Here is a 26,169-nt window from a genome sequence, read left to right as displayed (position 1 = left end):
CCCTGAAACCAGGTATTAAAATATTTTTATCCCTTTTTAGCCATATTAGTCTTTTTACTTTTTATTATTTTTTGTTGTCTGAGAAATAAAACCCCTGAAACAAAGTGTTTAATATGGCTGAAAGGGATAAATATTCAGACACTGAAGTCAGCTTTCTTTAGAAAAAACAACAAAAACACCACCACACTGGCCACAATGTTAAAAATATGCTTTGTAGATTCTGTGCTGCCATCTTCAGCCGCTCCCTGTCTAGTTATACAGATAGCTTCGGGGCAGCCTGAACTATCCAGCACTCCTCTGCATTGCAAAAGAACCTACCACATCACTTTACTCAAGAGAACCAAGAAATGTCAACCTGCCCATATCTGTCTTTCTAAATATCTCACTGTGTGGGACAGCAGGAATGGGGGAAGGGGGAAGGATTAGTCTCAATGATGGATTGCAGTGCTACGAACCAGAGTTTGGCAATCCTTACTGTAAAACAAAGGGACTGAGGGGGCACAGAGCTCAGCCAGGTTTCCCTCAATACAAAGCTGGCGGGAAAGGGAAGAGGCCACATAGCTAAGACAGATTATAACATGGGTGGGGTGGGGGAAGAAGATGCAGAACTGAACCATATACTCCTTAGTACAATACTGGGAGAAGGTGTTTAGTGTTCAGCCAGTCACTCTTCAATATGAAAGAGGGGGGCACAGGTGCCAACATTGTGTTTTGGATGCCAAACAATACAAATTACTCCTCCCTGAACATGACAGATCATGCACACTATTAGGGGTGCAGAAGTCCATCATGCAGCTCTGGAAACAAATCATTTATATAAGGTCTTCCACATCCTGCAGAGATCCATGACCTCCTCTCTTACCCTTCTCTTTCTTCTTATAGCAGATGACTCCAGCCACCACAGCAATGATCAGAAGCAGCACCCCAGCAATCACCCCGATAATGATTCCAATCGATAATGAAGATTTTGGCTCTAATGGAAACAAGAAACAAATGAAATTATGATACAAGGTCCATAGTACTAGCAATCCCTCCCACCTCCCCCACCACAGATCTCTGCATTGTTACAGGGCGAGACATTGTTTGCACCCAGGATCTGCCCCAGAGCCCCATCCTGCTTAAATGAAGAATCTGAAACCGAGGAAAAACACAGAATGAGAGGAGGGGATCTGGATTAAAAGCATTTGTTCTCTCCTGGTCCAGCTGCGCTGTGTACAGAGCATCTGCTGCTGAGAAACCCATACATACTGAAGGAACATTTATAACAACGTACCACTTACTAAACAATACTTTTATACAGCAACAACCTTGAGGGATCTGTGTAGTTTACATATGAAAGAAAACCAAGTATACCTGGGAATTACAATAAAAGTAAGTACTAGTAAAAAAATATCCCTCGTTACAGCTCTCAACACAGAAACTTCTCAAACCAACATGTCTTCAAGGACTTCCTGAATCGTAAAAGACCATCAGAAAATCTAATAATAGCGGGAAGATCATTCCAAAACTTGACTCTAGTAAAGGAGAACAGAGATTGGAGCAACCTTTTCTAAAAGCTTTAAAGGAAGGAAGACAGCGACAAGCTATTTCTCAGCCGTATTATAAAATCCTTAACATAGAAAAGTTAATGTAATGTCCTAAATATAAAAACTTTGAAGTACACCCTAGCTCAAATTGGAAGCCAATGCGCTGTGATCAGTAATGGTATAACCCTATTGATTTTTTTTCTTTTTGCAGAGAAAACTAAGCAAACTGCTACATTCTATAAAGTCTGCAATTTCTTCAAAAGCAACTGTGAGCAGCCTACAAAGAGAACATTACAGTAGTCTAGTTGACTCAAAACTAGAGTCTGAACAACCACAATGTCTAATCCTTCTTAAGTTTCTTAAAGTACAGAAATTTTCTTGGCGAGTTGAGCCACTTGATTTTCGAAGAAAAAGGCATGGATGTAACACTATACCCAGTATCTTTAATTCAGTTTCAACTGAGAAAGAGGCCTGGATCGATACTTATAGCCCGACACTGGACAGTCTGTTGCGCTCTGTGGCATGCCCTCTCTGTCTGTAACAAACTTTCCTACATCCATGACCTCTTTATCTCTCGTACTCTCCATCTGCTTGCCCTAATTGAAACTTGGCTTTACCCTGAAGACTGCTTCAGTTGCAGCCCTATGCCATGGAGGTTATCTTTTCTCTCATACTCCTGGCCCGGTTGGCCATGGAGGTGGTGTGGGGCTACTACTTCATAGTAGTACTTCATGAAATCTTGAAGATTTCAACCTCTTCTACCTCAGTCTCACTGCTTTTCTTCCTTCGAAGACCACTCCATCCATTTATTTGCTCCTCTGCCTCTCCGAGTAGCAGTCATTTATTGACCCCCTGATAAGTCCCTTTCTTCCTTTCTCACTGACTTTGATGCTTGGTTTTCCTTCTTTCTTGAACCTTCATCTCCTTCCCTGACTCTTATGCTTCGCAGTTTCTTGATTTAACATCCTCTGTCAATCTTCAACTGTGCTCCACTGCCCCCACTCACCAGAATGGCCACTGTCTTGATCTTATCCTCTTCTCAAACTGCTCATTCTCCAGTTTCTGTGCCTCAACTCTACCCCTCTCTGACCATCATCTGATAACTTTCACACTTAAACACCCTCCTCCCCAGTCCCGTCCAATCTTAACCAATACATTTAGGAATCTTCAGGCTATTGACCCTTCTACTCTGTCCTCCAGTGTTTCAAATCTGTTCTCTACCACAATGTTATCCAAGTCTGTCAATGAGGCTGTCTCTTCCTATAATACTATTCTCTCCTCTGCTCTGGATACTCTTGCTCCTCCCATTTCCCGTTCTGTAAAATGTACCAAACCCCAACCTTGGCTGACCTCTAGAATCCACTATCTACATTCCTGTACCCGCTCTGCCGAACACCTTTGGCTAAAATCCCGTGCCCATGACTTCATACATTTCAAATTCTTGCTGACCTCCTTCCAGTCTGCTCTTTTACTTGCCAAACAGGATTATTACATCCAGTTGACAAATTCTCTTGGCTCAAACCCTCGACGTCTTTGCTACACTGAACTCTCTACTACTACTACTACTACTACTACTACTACTACTAGCTCCTCAAAGTGCCTTCACCTCCAACTCCCCTTTCACTTTCCCCCCAGACTCTGGCTTTCATGATAAGGTTCACAAGATTAAACTTGAATTCTCAACCAGGTCACCTCCACCTCTTCTTCCCTTAGACCATTCTCTCAACCCTCCAACCCCTGCCTCCTTTTCTTCCTTCACTGAAGAGGAAACTACATATCTTCTTTCCTCCTTGAAACTAACTACCTGTTCCTCCGATCCTATTCCCACCCATCTACTTAACAATATCTCTCCTACTGTCATCCCTTTTATCTGTCATATCCTCAATCTTTCACTTTCCACTGTGACTGTTCCTGATGCCTTCAAACATGCCGTAGTCACACCACTCCTTAAAAAACCTTCATTGGACCCTACCTGTCCTTCCAACTATCGCCCCCATCTCCCTCCTCCCTTTCCTATCCAAGATACTTGAACGTGCTGTTCACCACCGTTGCCTTGACTTTCTTTCATCTCAAGCTATTCTTGATCCACTTCAATCTGGCTTTCGCCCCCTTCATTCAACTGAAACAGCGCTCGCTAAAGTCTCCAATTATCTGCTCCTGGCCAGATCCAAAGGTCTCTATTCTATCCTGATCCTTCTCGATCTATCTGCTGCTTTTGACACTGTTGATCACAGCCTACTCCTTGATACACTGTCCTCACTTGGATTTCAGTTCTTTCCTGGTTTTCTTCTTATCTCTCCCAGCGTACCTTTAATGCATACTCTAGTGGATCCTCCTCTACTTCTATCCCACTGTCAGTTGGTGTACCTCAGGGATCTGTCCTAGGACCTCTCCTTTTCTCCATCTATACTTCTTCCCTTGGTACTCTGATCTCATCCCATGGTTTTCAGTATCATCTTTACGCTGATGACTCCCAGATCTACCTCTCCACACCAGAAATCTCAGCCGAAATCCAGGCCAAAGTATCAGCCTACCTGTCTGACATTGCTGCCTGGATGTCTCAGCGCCATCTGAAACTAAACATGATCAAGACTGAGCTTCTTATCTTTCCCCCTAAACCAACCTCTCCTCCTCCCCCATTCTCTATTTCTGTGGATAACACTCTCATCCTTCCTGTCTCATCAGCTCCTAACCTTGGGGTCATCTTCGACTCCTCCCTCTCCTTCTCTGCACATATTCAGCAGACTGCTAAAACCTGTTGTTTCTTTCTCTATAATATCACCAAAATTTCCTTTCTGAGCATACTACCAGAACCCTCATCCACACTCTTATCACCTCTCGCTTAGACTATTGCAACTTGCTTCTCCCAGGTCTCCCACTTAGCCATCTCTCTCCTCTTCAGTCTGTTCAAAATTCTGCTGCACGACTTATATTCCACCAGTGTCGTTATGCTCATATTAGCCCTCTCCTCAAGTCAATTCACTAGCTTCCTATCCGTTTCCGCATACAGTTCAAACTCCTCTTATTGACCTATAATTGCATTCACTCTTCAGCTCCTCTACCTCTCCACTCTCTCTCTCCCTACATTCCTCCCCGGGAACTCCGTTCACTGGGTAAATCTCTCTTATCTGCACCTTTCTCCTCCACTGCTAACTCCAGACTCCTTCCTTTTATCTTGCTGCACCATATGCCTGAAATAGACTTCCTGAGCTGGTCCATCAAGCTCCATCTCTGGCCGTCTTCAAATCTAAGCTAAAAGTCCACCTTTTTGATCCTGCTTTTAACTCCTAACCCTTATTCACTTGTTCAGAACCCTTATGTTATCATCCTCACTTTAATATTCCCTTGTCTCTTGTTTGTCCTAATTAGATTGTAAGCTCTGTCGAGCAGGGACTGTCTCTTCATGTTCAAGTGTACAGCGCTGCATGCGTCTAGTAGCGCTATAGAAATGATGAGTAGTAGAATTTGCGGTGATAAAAAATTTGTTTTTATCTAAATTTAGTTTCAGCTTATAAGCATTAATCCAATTTTCAACTAATTTAACATACAAGACTTCACTTTAGCATCCCAATCAGCAAGCAAGTCTTCCCAGGGGATAAGTACAGTAATGTCATCAGCACAGATATATATATATATTTTTTTACTGCAGCACCATCTAAGATCTTACCTAAAGAATTCATTACTATATTGAATACAATGGACAACAAGGGAGACCCTTCGGGAACACCACAGTCTAAGCATCAAGGTGCAGAAAGCTCATTCCTCATCCTAACCTGGTATGTCTTCGATGTCAAGAACCCCTTAACCCACTTCCAAACCGGGTCAGTAAGACCAATTTCAGCCAAAATCCACAAAAGTATCTCATAATAACATCAAAGGCTGCGGATAGGTCAAACTGGACTAGTAACACTTGGCATCCTTTACTGCTAGTTGCTGTTTAATGGTTGCCTCCCAAATGTTTGCATAGGGGTAGACGGCACTGGTCTGTAATGACTAACTAGAGATCTGGACCTAGATTGATTTTTTTTAAATTGGTGCGAGAATACGACTTAAATAACCAGACTACTACTACTACTACTTAACATTTCTAAAGCGCTACTAGGGTTACGCAGTGCTGTACAGTTTAACAAAAAGGACAGTCCCTGCTCAAAGGAGCTTACAATCTAATGGACAAAATGTGAAGCCAAACAAATTGGGGCAGTCTAGATTTCCTGAAAGAGGTCCAATGGTTAGGTGCCGAAGGCGACATTGAAGAGGTGGGCTTTAAGCAAGGATTTGAAGATGGGCAGGGAGGGGGCTTGGCATATGGGCTCAGGAAGTTTATTCCACGCATAGGGAGAGGCGAGGCAGAAAGGGAGTTGGCGGTGGTGGAGAAGGGTACAGAGAGGAGGGATTTGTCCTGTGTGCGGAGGGTTCGGATAGGAGCGTAAGGGGAGATAAGGGTAGAGAGGTAATGAGGAGCTGCAGATTGAGTGCATTTGTAGGTTAGTAGGAGAAGCTTGAACTGTATGTGGTACCTGATCGGAAGCCAGTGAAGTGACTTGAGGAGAAGGGTGATATGAGCATATCGGTCTAGGCGGAAGATAAGACGTGCAGCAGAGTTCTGAACGGATTGAAGGGGGGATAGATGGCAAAGTGGGAGGCCAGTGAGGAGTAGGTTGCAGTAGTCAAGGCGAGAGGTAATGAGAGAGTGGATGAGAGTTCGGGTGGTGTGGTCAGAGAGGAAAGGGCGAATTTTGCTGATGTTATAGAGAAACCAGACACAAATTTAACCATCCTAAGAAGACTACCGATAGCAATTTCAATAGGTAAGTTGGACATTGGTTCAAGCTACAATGAGAAGAGTATCTTGAGAACAGCTGTCTCGTCTCCTCAAGATTAACTAGTAGGTACTGGTGGTGTGCCCTAAAATGGTTATTTGCTCTTATATGCGACACAGCTCCACCTCGGTTATGTAGATGTTTGTGTGTGAAAAGTTTAAAAGTGTAACCAGGGAACTGTAACAAGGTCCGAGAAGGGGCAGTTGCATATACACAAGTGTTACCTGAAGAATGTTTTTAAAGACACAAATACATCAACAGGAAAAAACAAAAACATCCTGAGCTTTGTGCTCGTCACTCTGCAGTAACTGAATGGCAGTGACTATGAAGTCTGGGCTGGGAGTCTCATAACCAGTTGCATATTGTGTTATATACCAGGAAAGGCAGTACAGAAAATTCAAATAAAATTTTAGCCTGTCCTTCCGACAGCACTCAGTGTGGGTTATAAGACACACAATCCATAAATGCATCAAAATGCAGTTAAATAAAACAGAAAATCACTTAATAAATGAACCTAAAAACAATTCTTCCAGCTCAACATCCCTCTAGTCAAGCAACACTCAAAGAGAATTTATACCAGGGGTCCCCACACTTTACATCAAATTTCTGAAAGGAGCAGATGTAATTTCTAATATGATAGTTTTAAAGAATTTTAAATTTTCTTTTCTGTCTCTTCTCCTGTTTCCATCAGTCGCTGATATGCCTCAAGGATTCTCATACAATACTGCACTCTGCCCGACGTACTGCTCCTTTGATTGCCTCAAGGTGATGTCACTCTCCCACGCTTATTTAGCTTTGCCCGGCGCAAGGCTCTTATGCCAGAGGCGTGCACTGAAGGAGCTTGACCAAGGAGCAGGTCGTGCTCCTTGTGCGCTACTTGGGGCACCTCTTTGGGTGTTTTAGACCCCCTTGCACTTTTCATCTCCTTCCTTGCCCCTCTGTTTCACACTGCCCTTTTTGGCTCCATGCCCCCTCAAGACCTCTCCTCTTTAGACTTGTCCCCTTCACCGTTAGGTCAGATCCCCATGCTTCTCTGACCCCATTTGCCTTGTCATGCCCGACCCCTGCCTTCAACCTCCACTGATTTCTGGTTCCCATATGCCCCAGCTGTCCCTTGACTTCTTAAACATCTGCTCTATTTGCTGCAAAACTCCCCTCATGGCGGATCTTATTTCAACCTACTCCCTAGACTGCCTCTGTTATGGAGACCTGGTCCTGCCCAGGTGAAACCGCGATGTTGCTTGACTCTTGCTCCCCAGGCTTTCAATCTTTTCACACCCCGTCCTTCACATCAGGGTAGTAAGGTTGCTTGTTTTTTTCACTCCTCGCTGCAGGTAACCCCTTCCCTTTCCAAAGCACTTTCCACCTCAGGGGTCCTCGTTATCCATCTGGCCACCACCTCCACTCATGTCTATGCTGCCTTAGTCTACCACCCGCCTTCTCTACCTCTTCTTCATTTGACGAGTTGGCTGCTTTTCTCTCGAATTGCTTGACCCTTTGCCACCCTTTTCTTCTTGGCAACTTCAAATCACCCCTCCCCTCAGACCACCGCACCTAGCCTCAATCTATCGCACCATTTTTACGTCCCTATCCACAGCACTGGTCACACTCTTGACCTCACTTTTACCTCCCACTCATTCTCAGTCTTACCTGATTTTCTCAGCGCATTCCCTGTCCCTTGGTCTGACTATGTTCTTCTTGTCTTCTCATTTTCTCTGCCCGCCCTCAATCTACTCCAGTTCCCTTTCGGCATCTCCATGATTCCGCTGCATTCTCCATCTCCAATTTTCTTAGCCAACTTCCCCCCTCCTCTCTGTCCCTCCGCCTAGCACAATGCACTAACGAACTGAATCAGACTCTCGTCCATACTAGACTAACACACCCCACTGGTAACTAAACCCTTCTCTAAACTGCAATCAGCCACATGGTTTTCTACACACTTTCATCTGTTACACTCCCATCTTCAAGCTGCGAGCCAGAAGTGGCACAAGTCTGGACAGCTGTCCATTCTCTTTTTGATGTACATTACAAGGATTACTGTCATGCTCTATGGAAGGCCCAAATCTTTTAATTGTCCTCAAATGGCCTTTCATGTTTTGAATAGCATCACGCCATCCTCTACCAATCTTGCCTGTCTACCCTTGTATGCCATCTACCTGGTCATCTTTCCGCTTTCCAACCATGTTTCCACTTACCAAGGCTCTTGCATCTCTTCATCCTTCTGTTGATCCATTGCCCACTTGGTGCCTCTCGGTTGTCCTAGTTCCCTACATCTCATCTCTTATCAGTTCCTCTTTCTTGTTCTATACCCCTCCTTAGAAACACGCTGTGGTTTGCCCCTTGCTTAAACAGTCCCATCTCAACCCAGCCTCACCCTCTAGCTTTCGTCCCATTTCGAATTTTCCTTTCCTATCCAAGATCTTAGAGAAACTAGTCCACCCCCAACTTGTTCAGCATATTGAGTCCTGTCACACCCTTCATCTGTTTCAATCCAGCTTCTGCTCACATGACAGTACCGAGACCATCCAGTTAGCTTACTTTATTTATTTTTTGTCTATTAGATTGTAAGCTCTTTGAGTAGGGACTGTCTTTCTTCTATGTTTGCGCAGCGCTGCGTATGCCTTGTAGCGCTATAGAAATGCTAAATAGTAGTAGTAATTAGCTCTGCACAATTTCATCCGCACTTACTCGACCAACGCTGTTCAGTTATTCTCCTCTCCCAGGACCTTTCTTCAGCTTTCAATTTGGTGAATCACTTCTCCTTGGCCGCCTTCGCTCTGTTGGGGTCACTGGCACTGTCTTCACTTGGTTCTGTAATTACCTCACTAACCGTTCTTATCAGCTTTCCTTCCATGGGTCTTCCACATCCTCTGCCTGTTCTCTCTGGCATCCCTCAGGAGGACATCCTGTCCCCCGTGCTCTGCTCTTTAATATCTTTCTTGCTCCTCTGTTATTCAAGAGTACGCATGCACCCCGTTCTGTTACGCAGATGACATACTGATTATTTGCAAAATGTCTGATCCCTCTGCTTTTACACGTGTTAACAACTCTCTCACAAATCTCTGTCTGGCTGAAATCCAATCAGCTATTTCTAAATAAATGTCGCTAAATGTGAGGATATCCTTTTTTCATCCAGTCTTTCCTACCTACCCCTCCTCTGATGGATGGGCATCAACTCCCCTTCAGCGACACTGTAAAAATCCTCAGGGCCATTTTCAACCCCTCCCTTTTGTTCCAGATTGATGCCGTCCTTTGGTTGGCTTTTTTTTTGCTCTTCACTGCATCCGCTCCATCCACTCTACCCTCTTCTCCGCTTTCCTTCATCCCATCATTCTAGATCTCATTTCCCATTTAGACTACTGTAATTCCTTTTATGCAGGTCTGCCTCTTACCTCTCTGAAGCATATTCAACTCATACAAATCAACTGCTGTTCCTTCACAATGCATGCAAATATGACCGTCATCTCCTTTCTCCGTGCTGCTGACAAAACCCTGCTCTGTCCCCCCCCCCCCCCCCCCATCACTATATGCCTCTCCTCTACCTGCAATTCTGCATTCTGTTACCTCGGTCCCAAGCTGTGGAAAGGATTTTCCATCCTATCGCCAAACACCACTCTCAAAGTTCAACCCAGCCATCAAAACACTAAGGTAAATCTGAAAACTGGGCTTTTTAGACAAGCTTCTGAAGATCAGCATTAGCCGGAAATTGCTGCCAGTTGATTAAGTGAACCAACCCTTGTTCTTAGCTGTGCAAAGTATAATTTCCTTTATTATCTGTCTTCTTTGCTGTGTGCTTTATACTTTCCTCAGCATGAATGCATTAAATTTTTGTGTGACTGGATTTTTCCTGTCTTCTTCTGGGTGATTATATATTTTTTCTGTGAAAAATTGGAGTTCCTTTCCTTTTTCTTTAAGTTTTAGTCATGTACCTCTGTTCAAGCAGCTAGAGCAAATCTAATAAAGTATAAAATCCACCTTTTTTCCAGATCCTTCCCTGATACTACAAGTTGATTGCTGGTCTGCTACCCTCCCCCCACCCCCCGATGCGGTGCTTTGTGTTAGGATTTAATCCGTTTTATGCCTATGCTCTGGCCTTGGTGGTATATAAAGTCTGTGAAATACATAAATAAACAAATATTTCATGCCACCTTTTTCTCTTTTGTGCCTCTCTCACTACTCCACATCACCACTTTTCTTTTCTCCAGCCCTCCCCTCTTACGCCTTCAGTATTCTCTTCTTCCAGTGCTCTCCTCCACAATCCTTTTCCCTCCCCAGCAGCATCTCTCCTTTCCTTATCCCTTCTCTAATGCTACACTGCTAAAGGAGTCAGTCCTATTGGTGCTGCCCCCTGTCAGTGCAGTAATTTGGCCACTGCTGTTGTGAAACACAACAGCAGGCAAGGAGTGACTGGTGATCATCCCATCCTATTTGCACCCTGGTATGAGGTAAGATGCAGGGGAGGGAGCAAGGACATCTTTTTCAGCCTCTTTAGTCAGCAAGAAGGTGGGGACTGGATGGTAAGACTGTAGCCTGGTGTAGGGATTTGTTTATGGAAGGAAGATCGGGATAGTTAAGGACTAGGGATTACGCAGATATTCCTCCTCACAGATCACCTCTCCCTGCCTAATTTCAAGAAAGCATTTGGAAATGTACATATTCATTGTGGCATACCTTTCCGATCCTACTCTTTTTTTCTACACCGAGGACACTTCATGTTTCTCAAAAAAAGGTTTGGCTTGCATTTGCATTTATTGGCTGGTAATTCAGTTTTCAAAACATGTTCCTACCATGCTGGCAGTATTTGCAGAGAGTTTCTAGGCGCAAGTCATCTGAAGGGTCATAGTACCTAACCCCTACCCTCCCTGGACTCAGAATGATCCCCGACTTACCCCAGAGCACACTGAGAGACTCTGGCAGGCTGCTGTGATCCACGTGGCAGGAATAAGTGGATTCCTCCTTGGGGTCGATCTCCACAGACTCCTGGATCTGGTAGGTGCCATCGTGATTGGGGAGAATGTCTTTGGCTGCCGTTCCGTGCAAGATCACCTCTCCATTCTTCACCCATTTCACCTCAATATCACGTGGGTAAAACCCAGTCACTTGGCAATGCAGGGTAGTTGAACGCCCCTCAGGCTTTCTATCCCAGACTTTCACACTGGGACGGACTGTGGAGAAGGAAGAGAAGAGGTGAGGGGGCCATTTCAGTCTGCAATCAGGACATGGAGCTGACCCTGCCATTTCTCTTTGAAACATGACCTCAGGGGCCCTACCAAGAGTTCTAGTGCCTTGGGGGGGGGGGGGGGTTGAGGAGGAAGGGCTGAAACACAAGATCAATGAAGAGAAAACAGCTGTGGTAAAATGCTAAACTAAAAGTAACAAATAAAAACAAAATTATGATAACTACAAAATTATAACTGTAAAACTACAAAGGCCCCATGTGTCCATATTTAGGACTAAGGTCTGTATCAGGGGTATGTACTCTGCATAATCAAATAACTAGCTGTAATTATTTATCCAGCTGTAAAGATCAAACTAGATGATTTGACAAAGACCTATAGGAATCAAAGCATAAAACACAAACATTTAAATATTTCAAACACATTTTCTGGACACTTTGTTAACTACCATTTATCTATTGGGTAGGAAAAGGAGTTATGGTTGTTACACTTTAGTAATTAATAAGTTATTGGTTTTAGTTTCACTCTCTTTAGCTGCTGACCTCTGATCTGCAACTCCTGTCTATAGGACACAATTCCCTTCCATTTCTACAAGCTCTTGGGTCAGCAAAAAGGGGGGTGCAGTGGGGTGTGTTTTTTTCGCTGGTTTCCCTGGTCTCTGCTTTCTTCCTCCTCCTGGAAGCTGAGAGGGGTGAGATTTCAGCTTCCTGCTGACCCAGAGCTTTTAGCTACAGCTCAGGATGGGTGGAGAGCAGTGGAGAGGAAGGGGGTCTAGAAGAAATCCCTGTCTACTTTGGTACTATGTGCTGGGAGTAGGCATTCTTACCTTTACTGTCCAGCTCCTTGGTGCCGTACTGAATGTATTTCTGTAACCACTCGATGCACGTCTGCTCCAAGTAACCCTTCCACCTCTCAGCAACACTTCTGTCCGCATTCCACTTCTGCTCTGTGATCTCTGCTCCCACCATCGCTGGCACCCAGATCAGTCTGTCCTTATCCAGGCTGATGAAGTCCTGTCCATCATAAGCATACTGAGAAAAGCCCCGAGTGCTGCCGTCCCGGTCCCGCTCACAGCTGTACATCAACTGCCATGAGTGCACACCTGAGAGAGAAAGAGAGAGAGAGAGAGAGAGAAAGAGAAAGAAAAAGAAAAGAGAAAGAGAGTTACTGATCTTTTTGCCATAGCTGTGTAGTGCAGAGGGACTGAGGGGATTGAAGGCATTGCAGGATCTGGATTAGGAGACTGGAGGGATTGGGATGCAAGTGATCAGGCTGTGAGCGAGGCCATTGGAGAGGAATGGAAAGGGAGAGTACAGTACTCCACCATCTATGCCCTCCACAAAAGAAAGCAGCACATATTTTTGAATTCCAGGACTCCCTGTTCTGCCCCCCCCCCCCCCCCCCCCCCCGGAAGTCTTATGCTAATTTTACAGTGTACCTCTAAAATGTGTTTAATGCCTTTAATGTTGTTCTCACTTAAGAAGTTTTACTACTGCAGTCACTGTCTGCAATGATATATGAGCAATGCATAGTGTGTAATGTAGCCTCACATGTACTGCAGACACCCCCTGCTTGTTTGTATAAAGTTTGTTACTAGTGGTCTGTTCTCCTGCAAAGGCCTCCTCCCTTTCTCAGCCAAGCTGGATTCTCTGGTCTACCTGCTGTCATTTCCTGATTATTTCTACTATCTTTGCCCCGATGGGTCAGCAGGGTATAACCTCTCTCTCCAATCAAGGCCTGCCCTCTTTGACCACCTCAGTTACCTGGTCTCAAGGGAACTCTTCTTGATGTCTCCATGAGCCACACATTCTTCATCTTGTCTCAGATCCAAATCTCCCTGCTCCCCGGCAATGAACTTTTTACCACTTTCTCACAATATTGCATGACTTGGCATCCCATCTCTGAACTGCCTTCATCTACCTGACAACTCTCTCACCCTCTGCCATAAAGCTTCTTTCTCTTCAAATTTTCACCTCCAACTACCGATACAGCTTTCAGAACTACAAAAGTGAGGTGATTAAATTTGCAGATGAAACAAAACTATTCAAGGTTGTTAAAACACAAGTGAACAAATGCAAAGTGATGCACACTGGGAAGAATAATCCAAATCATAGTTACCTGATGCTAGAGCCCACCTTGGGGGGTCAGTACCCAAGAAAAAATATCTAGGTGTCAATGCAGACAATACACTGAAATCTTCTGCCCTGTGTGCAGCGGTGACCAAAAAAGTAAACAGGATGCTAGGAATTATTAGGAAAGAGATGGAAAATAAGACCAAGAATACTATAATATCTCTGTATCGCTCCATGGTGTGACCTCATCTTGAGTATTGTATTCTGGTCACCTTATCTCAAAAAAGATATAGCGGAATTAGAAAAGGTTCAAAGAGGAGCGACCAACATGATAAAGGGGATGAAACTCCTCTCATATAAGGAAAGAGATTTCAAAAGAGATGGCTGAGGGTGTAACGGTATCAGTTTATTACTGAAATATGTAGCATATTTGCTGGATATATATACAGCAATATATTTGTGTATCTTTTAAAAATATATATTTGACACAGCAGCAGAGAGAATAGTTTTATTTCAAGCCTCTCTCTCTCCATTCCTTTTTCTGGAAACTTCTGAGAGCAGGAATAAGTTAACTACACACACTTAAACACAAAAGAGCTTCCTCTGCCCTCCCACCTAAAAGAACTGAACAAAAGCATGACTAAGGTGGGTACCTGGACGCTCATCAGGACATCTCTGAAAACCAAAGACCCAGGAGACACAGAGTCTGGAGAACCCATTGAAGACAAAGACTTCAGAGGGGAGACCATAAACAGGACATTTGCTTGTCAAAGGTATACCTGCCCCTCCCATCAGCTTTCAGACATGTGCAGAAAGGAAGGACTTATAATGTGGTCATGTGAACAGACTACATTAACCATAATGCCTTGCAAAATATCCAGGACATGCACACACCATGCTTCTCTGCTAACATTATAAAAGGCCTGGAAACAGCCCAGCTCGCCCTCTTGGGACCTGCCTCTCTTGGGACCTGCCTCTCTTGGAACCTCCTGCTCTCTTGGGGTCCGCTGATGCCTTGCTCCTAAAACATGTGCTTACCTAATGCTGTTCATACTGTGTAACAAGGACTTGTAAGTAACATAACTTTTGATCTACCTGCTACTTTGTTCTATTTTACGCACAGATTATCTGTTCTAAGATCCCTTTAAAACCTACCTCTCGTGTGCAATTGTATATTAAATCAATCTTTTTGAAGCTAAAAATACGGTCTCCTTGTGTTCTGAATATATATATATATACTTAATTTATTTAATTTATTGCAATTACCACCTTTGGTGATTGATGGAGAAATTAATATCCTAAAACTTATAAATACAGCACCTGCTCTTAAATTATAAGCAGTGGCGAGTTGCTCTAGAGCTATTTTCCCCAAAATAAATCATTTCTTCCAACATATTAATTGCTGGAGAAGTGGGTAGAATTTCTTGTAACAAGGGGAGATATGACTGAGGTCCAGAAAATCCTGAGTGGCGTAGAACTAAATCAATTTTTTTACTCTTTCAAAAAGTACAAAGACTAGGGGACACTCAATGAAGTTACATGGAAATACTTTAAAAACAAATAGGAGGAAATATTTTTTCACTTGACCAATAGTTAAGCTCTGGAACTCTTTACCAGAGGAGACAGTAACAATGGTTAGCATATCTGGGTTTAAAAAAGGATTGGACAAGATCCTGGAGGAAAAGTCCATAGTCTGTTAATGAGATGTGAGATTGGTAGCATGAAATGGTGCTACTAATTGGGTTTCTGCCAGGTACTTGTGACCTGGATTGGCCACTGTTGGAAAAAGGATACTGGGCTACATGGACCATTGGTCTGACCCAGTATGGCTACTCTTAAATCTCTTGCCTTGGGGCAATAACTTCAGATAATCTACCAACTCAGTAAATTAGCTCTATGTATTCAATAAAGTAAATTTAAAAAAAGAAAGACTTCAGGTGTGGGATGTGCAGATTTTATACTGCTTGGATATTAAAGCTTTACGGATACTATACTTTAAGAGGCCTTGACACTCCCCACCCATCAGAGAAGGCTGGGGAAAAGAGGCAGTGCAGCCACATATTTCCTCTCTGTCCATCCGTGAACATAAATACCTGGGCTGGCGGGGATCTCCGGGCCCTGCCAGCTGAAGAATCTTCTGGAGGCCCCCAAGGCTTGACAAGTCTCATCCCTGCGCCAGTCACCAGCGTGGCGGGAAGCAGCGTTCAGCAGCGTTGCCTGCCTTTTAAAATAATTCATCTCCCCAGGCTCCGCTGCATTTACTTCTTCGCCCGTCGCAAAGCGCTGCTGTTTGCACAGGCAGCTCCGCTCCCCTTTGCCACGTCCATCCAGCCCTCTCTGATCCACTTCCTGTAGTGGAGACGTAAGGCCAGATGGACGTGGCAAAGAGGAGTGGAGCTGCCTATGCGAACGGCAGCGCTTTGCAACGGGCGAAGAAGTAAATGCAGCGGAGCCTGGGGAGACAAATTATTTTAAAAGGCAGGCAGGCAACGCTGCTGAACGCTGTTTCCCGGACCCGGCGGAGCCGTGGGAGAAAAGGCAGCGACAGCAGCAGGATGTTGGATGGGCGGGCCTAGAGGGAAAGTGGCTGGGCCTGGGCCCGTCCAGGCCCACCCGTAGCTACGGCCCTGCTATGGGGTCTCAAGGGCCACCATGAACTTACAGTTGAGACTGGGGCTCTACAAGTACTGGAGCAATTACTGGAGGCGGGTGGGCTTTGAAGGAGCAGACCACAAGGGCAGAGGGAAAGAGCCTCACTCTCTCCACCCCCGGATTCTATACAGTGCACCTAGAGATGAACGTTGAAATCCTAGTGTATTCTATAACAATGCATGTAACTTAATTGGCTTAACAAGCTAATTATTTTATTTATTGCATTTGTATCCTACATTTTCCCACCTCTTTCATAACAGCACTTAACAAGCAGTATTGAGCACTAATTGTCAATAATTAGAATTTACGCACACAACTCGCTAAGCCTACTCTATAATGAACTACACTTAAATTCTAATGTGCACAGTTGAAAAGGGGTGTGGCTATAGGCAGGAAATGGGCGTTTCACGTGCATTCCAAAGTTTATGCGAGAATTATAGAATATGACCCAGTGCAAGCAAATCTACACGAGAGGATATATGCCACGTTTTCATTGGTATAAATGGAGGCACTTAGTTTCAGACACTGGGATATCAACTAAAGCTTTATTATATATTGCGTCTAAATCTAGGCACTGCTTATAGAATACACTTAGGCAGAAATGTTTACTATATGGATCTTTTTTAGCTGCCATATATAGAATCTGGCCCCTAATGTGTTAAGAGGATTACTCACGAAAGTCAGCCATTAGGTGCCACCATTTACTCCTGCTCTACAGCTAGTGTGACGTCAGCACCTAACCGACAGCATTCATATGCTTAAATAGGCAGAGCGCTCATGCCCCGCCCCCTTTGCCATTATGCACTGGAACACTAGACACCCAATTACAGAATAGTGTCTCAGTCCATTTAGGCACCTGAATGACTTTTCCCTCTGTTTTGCTGCTTAACTACCGTTGACTTCCATTTCAACCATGGCTGGCATTAGGGGGTGGCAAAGAAGACAAACAGCCTCAAGCTGAAGGTATAGGCTGAAGACCAGCTTTGGGGCCCCCTCCCCAGTTTCTGCCCTGGTCCCAAAAGTTTGACATATAATGTCCGGTGCACAATACAGAGTTACTCCATAAAAGGTCATCAGCAAATAAATCCAATTTAGGCTTTTTTCCCCCATTATTGGTATCTCTTTGATATCCCTGTTCCTTCTTTGTTGCCAGGGGCTTCACTAAAATTACAAATAAATGAGATAAAAGACACACCTGGCAAGTTCCCCTCTCCAACTGAATTAAATTGGATTAACCTCTCTTTACCTTTATTCAGACCTCTGGTCTTTCATATGTCGGGGCCCCCTGTACCTATATCCTTCATCACCCCCAGAAAAAAAAGTCTCAGCTCACCCTGTCTATGAACCGTGGCCAGCTTGGGGCTGCAATTAAGGAACGACCTGCTGGTGCTACAAGGTGCTGCAGCGGTGGAGGCTGGCAGGGCAGTGGGCAACTCTCAGCAATGTGGAGATGCCGCCACCACCGTTCTACTCATGTTCTGTACCACTGACCTCGCTGCTCTCAATAGAAACCCTGCTAGAAAGAGCCGTGAAGGACGAAGAGCTGCAAATCGGCAAGGAGGGCTGAGAAAGCGAGATCCCAGGCAGCTGAGAAGGATCCAGGGAGGCAGCGGCACTGCGCAGGTGAAGTAGGGAGGAAACTCAGCTGGGGCATAGGAGACAAAGTAAGAGAATTGGGCTTAAATGTCATGCAGCTCCCATACCATATTAATTTCCACCTCCCCTGTATCATTTCTTTGTAGGTATTCCCCTACGCCTTCTTTAATCTCTATCCCGTGGCAATGCCTCATTTAATCTGCAAAATTTACCTCCCACCTGCTCTTTGCACCCTGCAGGGCCCACAAAAGTGATGTAGTAAACTTAAATGATAAATGAACCCAAGCAGGTGTGATCTGACATGCGGACCCCCATCCCAGTATCCTGCACCCATGAGTACAGGTTTCTATTGAAAGAAATAATCAATTTTATGCTGGTTTGACTGGGTGAGCAGTTAGACTGCTGACAGATAATTGGATATGTTCTTGCTTGCTCGTTGTCCACTTTCCTATCTTAACAATGGCGTTCCTTTCATCCTATTTATGTTGTTTTACATTATACACCAGACCTGCCTGACAGTATATGCGGTAGAAAATAATTATATATATATATATTTAATGAACATAATGAAAAGACAGCATTTAGCATCAAGGTGTACTTGAGAGGGTGTGTGGAAACTTTTTGGAGATGCTGGAGACATACACTAAAGGCTAATTCCTTCCTCCCAAATGAACCGCACCTGTGGATGGAGTTTGGTGATGCTGTGGGGTACATTGTTTAGGATCAGTTCTGAAAACACGCTCACTGCCCAATTAAGTACTTAAAGCTCACAAACTTAAAATTCAGGGGGACTCAGCCAAACTTATGGAGATGTTTACTAAGCTGTGTTAAGCAGATAGCGCAGGTTTTAGCCCAAACCTGCACTAATGGCTGATACACTTTAAAACAACCAGTGCAGTAAAAATCCCATACTAGCTGCTCAGACCTGGAAGGGCTGGACAGTAGGCTTGACAGGGGCAGAATAGAAAAGTGGCCATCAAGGACCTCTAGCGCATGGATCATCACTGCACACAGCGTTACTGCCTGCACCTGCTCCTCAGCTCAGCCTCTTCTCACCACATCAGCTCCCTGACGAAAACAATGCCACCACTCAATCACCCCAAATAACATGTTTCCAACTCTCAACACCTCCTGACATCAAGACCCCCCCCCCCCGTCCTGCCAGCAATTAAGACATCCCTACCCCTGATAAGAAACCTCCCACCCAATCCATAAATTCAGCTTGGAAATGGTGCCGTTATGGGGGTCATCCTTCCATGTAAGGATATTTCTCCTTATGTGGAAGGACGACCCCTAGCAGCAGTACCATAAAGCTAACACTAGGGATCAGAGGCCACCCTGTGGAGCCGGAGCCAGACTGGGTGGGAGTGGAAGGGGCTGTTCCTGCTTCAACCCGCCATGATTGGCTCTGGGTACATCCCAGGGGTTCTCAGAGGAGAAGTGCTGCGTCATCTTTGTCTGAGGGAGGGATTGGCTGTGTTTCACCATGGCAGGGGCTTGGCAACTTACTGGTGCTGCACTGCATGCTACATCTGATAGTGTGGCTGCAGCTGCCCTGCGCTGCGCTGCGCTATCAGGCAGAGCATGCAACGCAGTGCTTTCCCACTCATGGCAGGCTCAATGCGGCTTACATGGGGCAATGGAGGGTTAAGTGACTTCCCCAGAGTCACAAGGAGCTGCCTGTGCCTGAAGTGGGAATCGAACTCAGTTCCCCAGGACCAAAGTCCACCACCCTAACCACTAGGCCACTCCTCCACTGTTGCTACTATTTGAGATTCTACACATGGAATGTTGCTATTCCAACATTCCATGTAGAAGTCGGCCCTTGCAGATCACCAATGTGGCTGCGCAGGCTTCTGCTTCTGTGAGTCTGACGTCCTGCACGTACGTGCAGGACGTCAGACTCACAGAAACAGAAGCCTGCGCGGCTTTCTACATGGAATGTTGCTAGTGGAATAGCAACATTCCATGTAGAATCTCCAATAGTATCTATTTTATTTCCCACTCATGGCAGGCTCAATGCGGCTTACATGGGGCAATGGAGGGTTAAGTGACTTCCCCAGAGTCACAAGGAGCTGCCTGTGCCTGAAGTGGGAATCGAACTCAGTTCCCCAGGACCAAAGTCCACCACCCTAACCACTAGGCCACTCCTCCACTGTTGCTACTATTTGAGATTCTACACATGGAATGTTGCTATTCCAACATTCCATGTAGAAGTCGGCCCTTGCAGATCACCAATGTGGCTGCGCAGGCTTCTGCTTCTGTGAGTCTGACGTCCTGCACGTACTCACAGAAACAGAAGCCTGCGCGGCTTTCTACATGGAATGTTGCTAGTGGAATAGCAACATTCCATGTAGAATCTCCAATAGTATCTATTTTATTTCCCACTCATGGCAGGCTCAATGCAGCTTACATGGGGCAATGGAGGGTTAAGTGACTTCCCCAGAGTCACAAGGAGCTGCCTGTGCCTGAAGTGGGAATCGAACTCAGTTCCCCAGGACCAAAGTCCACCACCCTAACCACTAGGCCACTCCTCCACTGTTGCTACTATTTGAGATTCTACACATGGAATGTTGCTATTCCAACATTCCATGTAGAAGTCGGCCCTTGCAGATCACCAATGTGGCTGCGCAGGCTTCTGCTTCTGTGAGTCTGACGTCCTGCACGTACGTGCAGGACGTCAGACTCACAGAAACAGAAGCCTGCGCGGCTTTCTACATGGAATGTTGCTAGTGGAATAGCAACATTCCATGTAGAATCTCCAATAGTATCTATTTTATTTCCCACTCATGGCAGGCTCAATGCAGCTTACATGGGGCAATGGAGGGTTAAGTGACTTCCCCAGAGTCACAAGGAGCTGCCTGTGCCTGAAGTGGGAATCGAACTCAGTTCCCCAGGACCAAAGTCCACCACCCTAACCACTAGGCCACTCCTCCACTGTTGCTACTATTTGAGATTCTACACATGGAATGTTGCTATTCCAACATTCCATGTAGAAGTCGGCCCTTGCAGATCACCAATGTGGCTGCGCAGGCTTCTGCTTCTGTGAGTCTGACGTCCTGCACGTACGTGCAGGACGTCAGACTCACAGAAACAGAAGCCTGCGCGGCTTTCTACATGGAATGTTGCTAGTGGAATAGCAACATTCCATGTAGAATCTCCAATAGTATCTATTTTATTTCCCACTCATGGCAGGCTCAATGCAGCTTACATGGGGCAATGGAGGGTTAAGTGACTTCCCCAGAGTCACAAGGAGCTGCCTGTGCCTGAAGTGGGAATCGAACTCAGTTCCTCAGGACCAAAGTCCACCACCCTAACCACTAGGCCACTCCTCCACTCCATTTCCCACACTGGCTTTGCGTAGCCCTTAAGCAGTTAGGAAATCAGGTCCTCAAGCAACTAGAGCAGATGTAAATAAATCAATTCTACCTTACAATTCAGGAGAATTCTCAGCTGAATACTTAAGGCCTTTCTCCCATTCAGGAGATAATTCTGCAGGTACGACAGCATTTTATTTTCAGAAATAGGAGTTTTAAAAATTGCCTGGGCTACAGATCAATAAAATATGCACTAAAAGCCTCTTAGCCTGTAGTTTTGCCTGAAATGAGCAGAGGCAGTCCTGGGGCAGAAATGTGATTATGCAAGACTAAAGTTACCAGAAGCTCAAAATGAGGTTTTAAAGAATTCTGTTAGAGCAAAACAGTCTAAACCCCATCCTTTTACGTGAAAACAAATAATAATAAAAAGTACGTGCAGGACGTCAGACTCAAAAGAAACTTTCGTCGGCGCCAGCTTCAGTGGAAAAATGAAAGGACCAAAGGCAGCCAGCAGCGGCAGGAGGACGCGGACCTCGGCTGGCGGGGGTTGGGGTCCCCCGCCAGCGAAGGTAGGCGAGCAACAGAGGGGGAGGGTTGGCAGCAGTAGGGGGGTCCAGGGCAAAATCTGCGGGGGCCCAGGCCCCTGAGGCCCCACGCAGATACGCCCCTGCTCCACTCTGCTATCTGCTTTAATTGTGCCGCCCAGTAATACCACTGAACATTTGGCGTCCCTCTACCCCCCTCTTCAGTTTTCCCCCACATAATTTTTCGTGACAGCCTAGCTGGTCTACCTGCCCACGCAAAGATCCCTATGTCCGATTGCAACTTTAATATTTCCCTTCTGGGGACTAATATTGGTAGTGTCTGAAATAAGAAAAGTAATCTGGGCAGAATATTAATTTTTACTACTGCTATTCTCCCCCACCATGATAACCAACGAGTCTTCCATTTATTCAAATCCCTTCTCACTTCTCTGAGAAGGGGCGTATAATTGAGGGAATAAAGATTATTCAGATCTTTTGGTATTATGATACCCAAATAACGGAAGCTGTGGTCTGTCATTTTAAAAGGGAATGCTTGTTTCAACTGTTCCAGCTCTGCCTCCGTGTTGGTGATCCCCATCATCTCAGATTTATCATAATTTACTGAGAAGCCCGTCACTTTTCCATATAGGTCTAATTCTCTTACTATAATAGGCAGCGTCAATATAGGTTGGGAGACATAAAAAAGGATGTCATCAGCGAATAAGGCTATTTTGTGTTCATGGCCCCCCCCAATCTGACTCCTCTAACATCTCCAAGAGTTCTTATTCTCAATGCCAGAGGCTCAATGGAAATAGCAAATAACAGGGGGGGACAGCGGGCACCCCTGTCTCGTTTCCCTTTCTATTGGGAAGTACTCGGAATAACCTCCATTAACTTTTATTCTGGCCCTTGGAAGTGACCCTCCTGAAAGCTAAATGTATATTTTCATAAATGTTGCCAATACTCATGATGTATTGTAAGCCACACTGAGTCTGCAAAGAGGTGGGAAAATGTGGGATACAAATGTAATAAATAAATATACAAACCCTTTACCCATTCTAGGAATGTTCCACCCATTCCCATAGCCCTCACCACTTCCCACAGGTATTTCCACTCCACCCTGTCAAATGCTTTCTCCGCATCCACCGCCAGTAGTGTCAGTGAGTCTCCCCTTCTCTGTGCCCCCTCCCCAAGTTATATTCAAAGTACGGCGAATATTGTCTGCCACATGCCTATGAGCTATGAATCCTGATTGATCTTCGTGAATAAGGTGAGGCTTAACTCTCCCCAAACGATCTGCCATAACCTCAGCTAAAATTTTTACATCAATGTTCAGCAGAGATATCGGTCTGTATGATCCACATACTTCTGGATCTCTCCCTGGTTTTAATAGGACCGAAATTTCTGCCTCGCGCATGCTTGGTGGTACTCCATTCCCCCCAAAATTTGCATTGCCCACCCTTACTAACAAGGGCGCCAGTTCTTTCCCAAATACTTTATAATATTTGCCTGTGTATCCATCAAAGGCCCAGAGCCTTCCCCATTTTTGACCCTTAGGACCTCCTGTGCCGTTATTTCTGCCTCCAACTCTGCCTTATGAGCACTCGTAATTTTCCTAATATCTAACTTTTGTAAATATTCTTGTATCACTCCTTGAGAGGCCACTTCCCCTTTGGAATATAATTTTGTATAAAACTGCACAAATTGCTTCCGTATATCACTATCCTGGTGTAATATCTCATCCCGTGTACTTTTAATTTTTGTGATCGTGTTCTGTATCTGTCTTTGTCTCAAGCTTCTCGCTAGAATTTTGCCCGCTTTGCTGCTACATTCAAAAAACTTTTGTTTCATCAATCTCCTATTGTATTCCATCTTTCTCAATTGTATTTTTTGCAGTTCTGTTCTACAATCTAGCAATTCTCTAAGTGTCTGTGGGTCCCCTTTTTCCTGATGCTTTGTTTCTAACTGTGCTAATGTCTGTCTTGTAAGCAGCTCATGTGCCTCTCTCGTTCCCTCTTTTTTTGGGCTCCCATTCGGATGAGATGCCCCCTGGACTACCGCCTTGAGGGCATCCCACAGAATCCCCTCTGTCACCTCTCCATTATCGTTGACTTGTAAATAATCTTTTATTACATTCCGCACCTCCTGACAGTCTTTCTCCTCTGCTAACAAAGTTTCATTTAACTTCCAAACTGTACCCCTTCTTTCTTTTCCCAATTTACCCACTACTACCCAAACGGGAGCATGATCAGACGCATGTATACTTTCAATCTCAGATTCCTTTATTGACCCCCACCAAGACCTACTGCACCATATTGTGTCAATCCTGGTGTATGTCCGCTGTACATGCAAATAAAAAGAATGTGTCTTCTGTCTAGGGTGCTGCAGTCTCCAGACATCCACCAGGTCCAACTCAGTCATTAGCTTAAGAAATTTACCCCTGTGCTGTCTGGATCCCTCAGCCCGTCCCATAGAATGATCTAAGTTTGAAGCATTAAAATTGAAGTCTCCCCCCAATATTGTCTGTCCCCTCCCAAATAAACCCAGCTCCGACCTTATGCTTTCAAAAAAGGCACCTTGTCCACTATTGAGGGCATACACATTAACGAGTGTAATATATTGATCCCCAATTTTCCCCTTAACCGCCAAGCATCTTCCCTCTGTCCCTTTGTATATTTCTTCCTGGACAAATCTTAAGCTCGCTTTTACATAGATGGCTAATCCCCCGATTCCCCCCCCCCCTTGAGATCTGCCAGACAGAAGCAGTCCCCCATCTGATTATACCTGATCAAAAATTCATCTTGTTTCCTAATATGGGTTTCCTGCAGCATGATCACATCCCACTGCAACCGCTTTAACTCTTTAAATATAATGCTCCGTTTCCCAGGGTTATTCAGACCATTGACATTCCAAGTTCCTATCCACAGCTCCCCCCCTTCCCCCTCCCCCCCTGCATCTGGCTCTGTTCCCTCTTGGCCAGATCTATCCCTGAGGAATTGAGCCCATGCCAGAGAGTTGGCCCCCATATTCCACTCCCCCTTTTGCTGCCCCCCCTGCATCATCGTTTCCTGTTGTAGTCTCTTACCCAACCAACGCCCCCCTTACAGTTATCAATATTCAGTCTGTAAATGACGTCAACATCTATGTAACCCTGTTACTTCCAGGAACTCCATTCTCAGTCCACTCCACTCTTTTCCTTACCGTGACCATCCGCCTTCGGAGACCTTTGCCCTTTCGCTCTGCGTGCTCTGTTCCATCCCTCTTGACTGGTCTTGGGGCTTGGTGTCCGCTCTCTATATGTTTCCTCCACTATGCTCAGCAGGTCCGTGCAGCCCATATCCTTCAGTACCTTCCATGTCCCTTCCGCTGTCAAGAGCATCCTGGTCTTGCTCCCCACTGTAACTTGCATTCCTAAGACATACAACCACCTATATCTCAGTCCCGTTTTTTGCAGATATCTTATCATCTCCTTGAATTCTCTCCTTCTCTGCAATGTCTTTCTGGCCAAATCCTGAAACACTTGCGGTTTGCAATTTTTCCAAGCAAACTCCCTCAGGCTCCGGGCTTTTCTCCAGACCGCCTCCTTAACACCAAACTCATGGAAGCAAACTACAATGTCTCTGGGCTGTCCTCCCCTTTGGGGACCTAGGCTTCTGTGAGCCCTATCAATTGTAAAACGTCTGGGATTTTGCTGATCATCTCCCATATTGCCCGCATCCATAATAAAAGGCACAAAGTCTACTTTCACCGCGTCTTTAAATTCTTCCTCCTCTGGAATACCTTTAAAATGCAGATTACATCTGCGGGACCGATTTTCTAGATCCTCCAGCTGTAATTCAAGATCTCCTCTCATTTGTCATTCTTTTTTAAAGTATTTTTATAGGTCCCGCACCTCCTCTGCCATATTTTCCACCCTCTCCTCCGTTTCTGCTATGCAGTTCCCAAGCTCTTTCAATTCCTCATGCATTGCCTCCACTGCCATCTGGATACTTGTCCATGTCGCTATCATTTCGGCTTTTAATTCTTTAAACCAACGAATGAAATCTGACTTACCAAAGTCAGTTTCCTTCTCTGTTGGCTCCTCGAGTTCTGGGTCCGATTCAGAGTCGCCAGCGGCCATCTTGGCTTCTTGCGACGCCACTCGCGTTCCAGCACTCTTCCCTGTACCCGGTGTTTCAGGCAGAAATTTGAACTTTGCCAGCCTTTTTCTCAGAGCCATGCTCTGGGATCGCTTTGCAGACCGCACCTCACGTGCAAGCACTGTAATTTGTGGGGGTTGCAGTGCTTATTTTCTCTGGTATCAGCAGAGCTCCGTTTTCAGGCAGCTATCTCCTAGCGCTGACGTCACTTCCTCCTGAACCTTTTCCTAATTTCACTATATCTTTTTTTTTTAGATGCGGTGACTGCACGCGTTGCTCAAAGTGTGGTCCACACCATGGAGTTCTACAAAGGCATTATAACATTCTCAGTTTTGTTTTCCATTCC

At 45.2% G+C, this 26,169-nt stretch overlaps 1 protein-coding gene across 1 annotated transcript in view; it reads right to left on the bottom strand.

Annotated features, from left to right (window-relative positions):
* Window positions 1-26,169, bottom strand: part of LOC115459445 (major histocompatibility complex class I-related gene protein-like) — a 60,297-nt gene that overhangs the window by 606 nt on the left and 33,522 nt on the right. Inside the window, exons 3-6 of the mRNA XM_030189266.1 lie at window positions 12,350-12,625; window positions 11,236-11,511; window positions 1,039-1,131; window positions 863-973 (exon numbers count right to left, since the gene is read on the bottom strand). Of these exons, the coding sequence (XP_030045126.1) occupies window positions 863-973; window positions 1,039-1,131; window positions 11,236-11,511; window positions 12,350-12,625 (756 nt within the window). The remainder of the gene's footprint in view (window positions 1-862; window positions 974-1,038; window positions 1,132-11,235; window positions 11,512-12,349; window positions 12,626-26,169) is intronic.

Source organism: Microcaecilia unicolor, unplaced genomic scaffold (assembly GCF_901765095.1).
Source record: "Microcaecilia unicolor unplaced genomic scaffold, aMicUni1.1, whole genome shotgun sequence".
Classification (NCBI taxonomy): Eukaryota; Metazoa; Chordata; class Amphibia; order Gymnophiona; family Siphonopidae; genus Microcaecilia; species Microcaecilia unicolor.
Note: the sequence above shows the minus strand (reverse complement) of the source record. Positions and strands in the feature narration are given on the sequence as shown.